This window comes from Agelaius tricolor, unplaced genomic scaffold (assembly GCF_023055355.1).
Source record: "Agelaius tricolor isolate 1412-34295 unplaced genomic scaffold, bAgeTri1.0.p SCAF_2, whole genome shotgun sequence".
Taxonomy (NCBI): domain Eukaryota; kingdom Metazoa; phylum Chordata; class Aves; order Passeriformes; family Icteridae; genus Agelaius; species Agelaius tricolor.
The window spans coordinates 70,678,346-70,687,371 of NW_027269262.1; the positions used below are offsets into that span (position 1 = coordinate 70,678,346).

A 9,026-nucleotide genomic window follows, 5' to 3' on the forward strand; every position below is an offset into this window, starting at 1 on the left:
TGCTTATGCAACATGATTAAGCCCATTATTGTCCCTTCTTCAAGCTTCCTCAGTCTGCAAGATCTGAAATGTTGTTCACCTCTACTTACATGCCTCATCCTTTAATGATACCTTGTTTGCCTGCACAGCACCTGATTCCTCTCCATTCTAGCTCTTGTGACCATTCTCAGTTCTGCCTGTTACATGATTTATCATGATTATCAAAGTCATAGAACAGTCTGCACTAGTGATACAGTCTATGGATATGTGGAACTGGGGACTAAGACCAAGTAAGGAATTCTGGGTGGGAGACTAGATAGGAGACTAGAAACTAGGGATGACAAAGATCCAGGCTGAAGAGCTTGAGGCTTGAGAAATGGATAAAAATGTCTAGAAACATCTAAGTCCCAGTTCTTGGCCATTCCAGAAGGCAACGGATGCACAGCCTCTGCTGTGTCTTCTATCTTCGGTGTCTGGCAAACCTGAAGACAAACCTGCTGATGTCACTACATCCTCTGTTAGCTCAATCCAAAGAGGTTTCTGGTGTAGACCTAAAAGGTCCAAACTATTTTATTGCTTTAGACAGAATTACAGATCATCCACGATTATCTCAAGTACCAGATAATGCAAACCCCAAGCTGAAAAACAACTGTTAATGCAATCCAGAGAGATCTGTGGTGAACTGCATGCACACTACCCACAATGGCATCTTTTCCAAAATACTGCTACTCAGCCTTTGAGTGTGAAATTTTTACATTTTACAATTGACATTCTATAGGAAAAATGATGCAAAAAACAGGTGGAGCTAAAGCATCTCAGCCATATCCAAAGATTCACTTGGTCTCTTTCACATCATCCTGTCATTCTGCTATACTCCTTTCTTTCTTCCTCACTGCCTCTCTTGCCTTGAGTATTGGAAACCAAAAGTTGACCTGAAAAAACAGAAATATGATCTGTATGATAGTATTACTGAGTTAAGATCACCCAGACACTGATACCCTGTATATTCAGTATTGAAGGCTGTTAAAAAAATGAACTTAAACAAACTATATGTCTGCAGCTTTCTATCTGGATATGCCATAGGTATATGCATGTGTGCTAGTTGTTTCCATTAGTGTGTCTGTGTGTGTGTGCATGTGTATATATATATATATATATATATATGTATATATATATATATGTGTGTGTGTGTGTGTACAGGATAAATGTTTTTGCAAGCAAAAGTTCTGTTTCCTAATAGTATATGCAGTCATACTGTGTTTTAAAATAGAAATATACCACCTTCCATATTGCTAAGCAATATCAGAATATCTTTCTCTACATTTAGGGCTGCTCTTATTGCCTAGCACTTGCTATCTAGATTCAGGAATACTCTAAGTGCTTTTCATATGTTCATGAAAACAAAGTTTCTTCTCTGGAGGACTCTGAATCTGAGAAGTATTTTCTTACCAGTACATAGTCATTTGAGTATACCAATGTCATGTCTGAGGCATGTGTGCTGAAGTACAGAACAAAACTATTAGATGATCTAATCTTACCATTAGGCAATATGTGTCTGGCTTCTGAGCATTGGGGAAAGTCTATTAGCACATAATTGAAGTTAACAAGTGTCTAAGTATTTCCTGCATCTGGCTACCACCCAGTTGGAAGGTTTATTTTTTTCCCCAGAGCTCATGGCTTACCGTTCTTGCAAACATGTTCTTCCCAGTTTTCTCTTGTAGCTTTTTTCTTTTTTTGAGTAATTTTGCATGTAAATAATGTATCCGTTTCATCTCAGTATCAGGATAAAAGGAAGTTGACACGAGTATTTTAAGTTGGGTCAGGAGGCCAGAGAATAACCCAAAAATTATTAAGAAGAAGATGATGACTCCAAGCTGAATCCATGTTGTGGAGAGAGCAAGCTCGGGATGAGGGATGCAGTTTTGCTTAACCAAAGGGATCTTGAAAGAATCAGTCTTGCCAATATGCTCTTTCATAGAAATTATATAGCTTTTCTCATTCTTCTGCACAAGAAAAGTGAAAAAAAAGGTGTTGATTATAAGACAGATTCCCTCCTTTCTTAATATTTCTTCCACTGGACATTCAGATTTCAAAGGACTCTAAATCATCTAGACCATCCAGTGTCTATATACAGTATGCTCAAAACAATATATATATTGGCTATTTATAAATGTTTTGGACTCTATTTTCACAATTTCTCTTGGTGGACAATGTCCAGCACTTTGGATCATTAAAAACTTACCTTCTCAGTGGCTCTGACAGGGAAATATTTAGCTAATGTGGTTATAATAGTTTAGTATTTTTCCACTCCTATGACTCTGCTCGGATGCCCTGTTGGAGGGTCCTTCGTTGAGAGTAAAACTGCAGAGCAGAGTGTCTGTCCCTTTGGTTTTGTCTCAGCACATGATCAGCAGTGCTCCCACACCATGGTTCCACAACAGCCAGAAATTAAACTCCAAATAAGCCTCTCCCCTTCCAGAAAGAGAGGGACAAAGGCAGAGACTATGGGTGGAGATAGCAAGTTACTGAAAGCAGCAAGCAATGGAATAAGACATGCACAGTAACAGCAGCAATATTATTAACAAAAGTACATAAAAAGAGAAGGTGGTTTACCTACAAAAGGTATTCACCATCTCGACTTAGTTCCACGTGGCCCTGGGACAAAGCCAGGATGGTGGCTCTTCCTATGCCCGGCACCACGTGGCTGTCCCCAGACAAAGACAAGGTGGCAGTCACTCACCACAGCACTCTCTCTGTGCCTGAGCCTGAGACAGCAGAAAACAACAACAGACAAACCCCTAAAAGTATGAAAGTATGATTGTCCTCGCCACACTGCGCCACTGCTTCGGACACTGGACTCAACTCTGTGCAGCAGTTTCCAGTACTGGTGCTACTGACTGCTCCTCCCAGCTCCACCCAGCTCCACTCAGCTCCTTTCAGCTCAGCTCAGACTTGGCTGGGCTCAGGCTCACTTCTGCCACTCTGTTCCCCGCAGCTGCTATTCAGTACCGTGTGCCTGAGTCAAGTCTTGGATGAACAGGAGGGCAATGGGCAGCAGAGGGGCAGGGCTGATCCTGACAACCTTCCCAATGGAGAGAGGGAGGCAAAAACGTCGCATGATCAGGGTGCTCACCTTTTTTTCCCCCTGAAACCACACCTGCAGTGATGTTGTGCGTGGTCTAGAACAGCAACCCAGCCATGCCCACACGGCACTAAGCTCTGTCCCCTCTCTGCAGCCACACACTGGACCAGGCAGTGCTCTGACCAAAGGCTGTCACACAAATGAGGCTGCCTGACCTCCTCTTGTAGCTGCCTCTGCTTAGCTGATGTCTTTCACTGCTTGTGGACTGAAAAGCTCAATAAGAAGAGTAAATTAGACGTGCTGCTGGGACCATACTATCAGGCAACTTTCTGTTCTGTGAATTAGAACACTGTAGAGTCACTGAATAACCCAGCCTCTTTTCTGATCATGTCAAAGGAATAATAAGGTCTTCCTTGTGGCTTTTCTAATCACCCTACAGAGGCCAAGCACTTCTGTTAGATGTTCATTGGACAAATGAAGTTCCCAAAGCATGCTACCCAACTTCAGCCTGTTAGCCCTTCCTTGACATTATCCTGTTCCAAACTATCTCAGGCCATTTTATCCCTAAACTGAACTGATGTATAGGCAAGAAAAATCTTCATTAGGAACTCAGTATGAAACAGGGGTACTAGTGCATGAAGAATTTTACTGTTCATGCTAATTAATAAACATCTCAAGTGTCTGAGTCTGTCCTTTTCACCCAGCTTCCTGGACTCCCTGGGATCAGCAGCCCTGAGGCATGATATTACAAATCTGTTGAGATTAAATTTTACATTTTAATGTACTTAGCTTTCTTTGGGGAACTAGAAACAATCTGATGATGGCATTAGTTTTCTGTTTTGAAAGAGTCAAGCAGCTTTCCACATGAGTGAATGATGCACACAAAGAGAGAAAATTCATAGCACAGGAGCCATGAATCAGCCAGGCATAGTGCTCAGGACTTCCGTCCATGGGTAGTGGGACTAAGCTCCTTTGCCCTGACTCAGGTCACACCCAAGGCAGGTCATGATAAGAGGTTGCCTTCAAGGTACAAAGGATAGAAACACAGGCAAAACGACACACAAAAATACACAGAAAATAGTGAGTACACAGCAAAGGCACAACAACAGGTTGATTAGGGTTGTGATCAATTGGCTCCTTATTATCTTCAGGAATGGACATCCCACAACCTATCTCAGAAACTTGTTCTATTGTTTGATCAACTGAAGAGTAAACAAAAAATGTATTTCCTTCACTTTGTCCTAATTTTCTCTTCTCCCTGAATGGTGCACAGAACTGAAAGGTCACAGAATCATAGAACAATTAATGTTGGAAAAGACCTCCAAGATCATTGAGTCCAATATTTGATCAAACAACACCATTAAAACTTGGTGCTATTAGTACCATGCTCTAACCAGCATGTCCTTGGTTTGAGCATGAGGTTGGTCTTGATGGCCTCCAGACTTATCTTCCAACCTAGCTAATCTATGGTTCTCCATGCTGCTGCTCCTGCTAGAGGGACCTGGAGATTTTGGCAACAAGTCATTATTTTGTGTGTATGCGCCCATCCATACAAGCAATGATGCATCCTCACAATACTCAGTAAAAGAAAGGTAGACATCTCTTACATCAGTGTCACAGTGACTTTTGACTATAAAAAGTAGTGCTTCACAAATTTCAGTTCTGTGAGTTTCCAATTTCAAGCCTCTGGTTTTCTTCATATATATAAATGGAGGAATGAAAATCCTTCTTCTTAAATTTACCATTCTCTAGAAATATGACAATGCTCTGGAAAGAGCTGTCTGGTTCCATCCAACCAATGTATGCTGAGGCAATGACCCTTTTTGAAATGAATGATATTCCAGGAAAGAATTGATGGCTCATTGCTATATGTTTGCTCTTGCAGCTGCTGAAGATTAAGAGAAATTTTTCAGCAATAAACTAAGAAATATATGGTACTGATAAGTACTTACATTCTGAAAGAGACTGAGTTGAATGTCTAGATCCGGTACTTCTTGGAGATATTTGTTCACAGAAATAATTAACAAATAAAACAAAGAGTCTACTGCAGCAAACAGAAGCCAGATGCAAAGATGAATAATTATAGGGAGAAAATAACGCAGCATTTTTTTCCTGTCCTTTCTTGTGAAGAAGAAGGATGGGATCATCACATAATCTTTTCTCTCTTTTCTGTTAAGTGGCAGAAGACAGGGTCTTTGCTGTTGCTTTTGCTGCTCATCAAATGCAATGAACTGTTTTGTGATATAAGTATTCTTAAATTTGGTACTATGAGAACCCACAAATTTTTTGATAAAGAGGCCAGTTCCAAAAGAAACTAGAAAAACCCCAAATACAGGCAATATTTTCTGACCTATATAGGGCAGTATAGTCAACATAAAAGATATCTGGTTAGCAATTCTCTGAATTTCTTGCTCTGTGTCATTTAGCTCTTGTTTTAATGCATCATCTAAAATTGAATAAGATGATGTGAATTTGTGCTTTAGGACCACTATATCTTTAGGTAGCTCAGCAGGAAGCTTGGCCACCTCATAAATCCATTTTATTGCCTCAATATAATATTTTATCAAGGCAAATTGCTCCTGCTTTAAATGACAGGTTATACTGTCTGCCAGAACCTTTAGATTGTGAAAAATATTTTGAATGTTGCTGGCCACAACAACACCCATGCCAGCAGTAATAAGAGCATCCCTGCCATTTTTCAGTCCGCAAGAAAGGAGGAACAGAACACTGAAACAGCGCAGATGCTTGAAACAAAAGAGTATGATAGAAAACAAAATCCAGATGAATCCAGAAATCAGTAAGGGCCCCAAGGAATGGTGTGCCAAGGAGAAGTGCATGCTAAGGAAAAACAAAAAGCTGGAGAGGAAGCCAACTGCAGAGCAAACTGCAAAAAGCTGCATCTGATACTTCCAGCCAGGCTTCCTTTCAGATATAAAAATTTCCCATGCATTCTGAGCTATTGAGATGAATTTTTGCATTTTCTTCTGATTGTTGCTGACACTGCAATGGCTCAAACTAAAAGGAAAGGAAAAGAAAAACACTGTTATTTACAGGGTCACACTAATGACAATGATGTGCTTTTAACTGACTGTCTGATACTTCTTCACACTGCACAATCTGACATGAGGGTGAACCACCACACATGAGACCAAAATATTTGTCTCCAATATCACAGATATAAATATTGAAGAGGTGACTCTAAAAGCATTTCTATCTTTTGCCCTTTTATATTTTGCACACTGATTTTTCATTAGCTATGTAGAGACAATGGTTCACATGCACATGTGTATGTGTGTGTGGGTGTGAGTGCATGTATAAGAAAGAGACCAGCCTCCTGTAGCACGCACTGCTCCCCACAGATGCTAGCTTTGCCCTGTAAGCACCAAGAAGGGAAAAAGAGGAGCACAGAAACTTCCTATTGGTAGCCCAATGAAGGGGAGCATGGCTCAATCTGCAGGGAGCAGGCAGAGCAGCTGCCAGGGAGGAAGGAGCTGGCAAAGCAGCATGTGCACACTGCCCAGGGATGGGGAATGAAGCACAGCTTCTTCAGGTGGAGGTAGGTTAGTACAGAGCAAAGGAAATGTGCCTCAGAGGCACCATTCCTTCTTTGGGTCTCCCCTGGAGTAGCACACCTACAAATTTGTCCATATCCAACAAGCTGTCCATGAGCCAGCAGGGTGCCTCATGGCCAAGAAGGCCAATCCTGGAGTGCATTAAGAAGAACATTCACAGCAGGCTGAGGGAGGTGATCCTGCCCCTCTGCTCTGCCCTGGTGAGGCACATCTGGAGTGCTGTGTCCAGTTCTGGGCTCCTCAGTACAAGAGAGACTTGGAGCTCCTGAAACAGGCTCAGTGAACGGCTATAAACATGATGAGGGAACTGGAGCATCTCTCTCAGGAGGACAGGCTGAGGGAGCTGAGCCTGTTCAGCCTTCAGAAGAGATCATTGAGAGGGCAATCTCATTAATGTATACGAGGAGCTGAAGGGAATGTCTCAAGGCTCTTCTCAGTGATGACAAGCAACAGGACAAGAGCCAATGGGCAGAAACTGATGCACAGAAAGTTCCACCAGAACTTGAGGAAAAACTTCTTTACTCTTGTAAGATCCCCAAAACCCTTGTTCAACATGGCTCTTAGAAGGGCTTACAGTTGCTCATGTAAGCTCTGAGTTAGATGCACAGGACAAATATGGACATGATATTCTCAAGGGGTCAAAACAACTAAAAAGCTTTGCTGGCAACTTAAAAAATCAGAGAACTTTGACACAATATTCAGTGCAACATTCAATCAATATAAAACACTTCTCAAAGCATTAACTTAGGAAACTCTGATGTTAAGTTGCACAAAAATTCTGAGAAGAAAGAATTAGAAACAGAAAGGCAGAAAATACACAGATACATAGGAGCCACAAAACTCCCACTCCTGGATTCCAGTGGTGTGCAGCTGATAGAAATTCCAAGAGGCTGTAGAGTCAAGACATGCTTGCCTCATGTTGCCCTTTAAACACCCCTTGGCCCTTCCCCCAGGGGGGACTCCCAGTCATTTGGTCACTCAGGAGTGGGTAAGGGGCTCCAGGGGTGGCGTGTGCAGCTTTGCCTCCAGTGTGCCAGGGACTGGAGCCACTGCCAGGCTGTGATACAGGCTCTGGGCTTGGGGCTGTAGGGCTGGACACTTCCTCACCAGGGCAAGGCTCCACCTGCCCCTTCCCCCACACACATGCACCCCAAAACATCTGGAGACGTCAATCATTCCAGCCTCTCCTAACTGTGAGGGTGACCAGGCACCGGGAAAGGCTCCCAGAGAGGTTGTGAAATCTCCATCACTGGAGATACTCAAGAACCACCTGGATTCAATCCTGTGCCATGTGCTCTGGGATGACCCTGCCTGAGCAGGGGGGTTGGAGCAGATGACTGACTCACTGTGCTCCCTTCCAACCTTACCATTTTGTGTTTAACCCTTATTAAGCCTAATTGCTTGTGCTTGTCACCATCTGTCCTGCTTACCAGTAAGCCTGTTATGTAAATTACAGAGTATTTCTGTGATTCAATTCTGTTTGATGGGAGATGTTATAATATAATATTTATAGTGCAATTTGTCCAAAGATGCAAGGTCAATTCACATGCATATTAGCATTTTAACATTCTAGAATAAATGAGATAATAATTAAATAAAATAAACAGTGGTAAATTTATCTTAAATAGGGAATAGTTGTCTTTGTAAAATACATCCTGAAGATACTACTTCGTCTTTTGCTTAGCTTGAGCACAGCAGGTAGCCAGGAACTAAACTATAATTTTGTACACATACTATATTTTACTAGTATTAGCCTTTATGAATCCTGCTAGCATTCACTGCACCATTTCTCCCTCCTTCTCATTGTAATTAGTTATTAGTTGTGTCATTATCTCCTTTGTACGCAACAGGAGCTGAATATTATGGGAGCAAGCATCCATCACCAGCTGGGACCTTGTTGTACTGATGTGCTGCTTTTCCTTGGCCTTACTTGGGCTTGATCCTTTATAGTGCTGAGGACTATTCTGAAAAATGCTGGGTGTTTTTTGTGTTTAACCACTTCACACAGGCAAGCAGTGGGCAGTAGGCCCTTGGGGGGGGTTAATTCCTAGCACTATCACAGGGCCTAGGAAGGCTGAGAAAATCGCTCCCCTCCAGTGCCTAAGTGAACTCAGCTGTAAATGAAGTACAAGAGCAATTAACAGCTCCTTCGCAGAAGCAAAATTAGTTAGTCAATGCCCTAGAAGTAAGTAGAAGAAACCTTCCATGTTTGGGAAGGTGCTGCAAGTGAAATGGGGAGGAGAGTTAGCACAGTCCAGCTCTGCTATGAGCAGAGCTGCCCTTCTGCTTATATGGATGGTCTGCTTTGTCCTTTTTCTACTGAAAGATGTTTTTAGGAAACATAATCAAAAAGGAGAGGTTTATGATCCTGAAATCAAGAAGAACCAGACCTA

At 42.1% G+C, this 9,026-nt stretch overlaps 1 protein-coding gene across 1 annotated transcript; it reads right to left on the reverse strand.

Annotated features, from left to right (window-relative positions):
* Positions 1-516: 516 nt before the first annotated feature.
* On the reverse strand, positions 517-6,070 carry DCSTAMP (dendrocyte expressed seven transmembrane protein). Its single transcript, XM_071449357.1, has 3 exons — positions 5,014-6,070; positions 1,662-1,982; positions 517-911 (listed from the first exon to the last, which is right to left on the reverse strand). Exons 1-3 carry the CDS (start codon positions 6,037-6,039, stop codon positions 840-842), a joined length of 1,419 nt encoding a protein of 472 aa, XP_071305458.1. The 5' UTR covers positions 6,040-6,070; the 3' UTR covers positions 517-839.
* Positions 6,071-9,026: the final 2,956 nt, after the last annotated feature.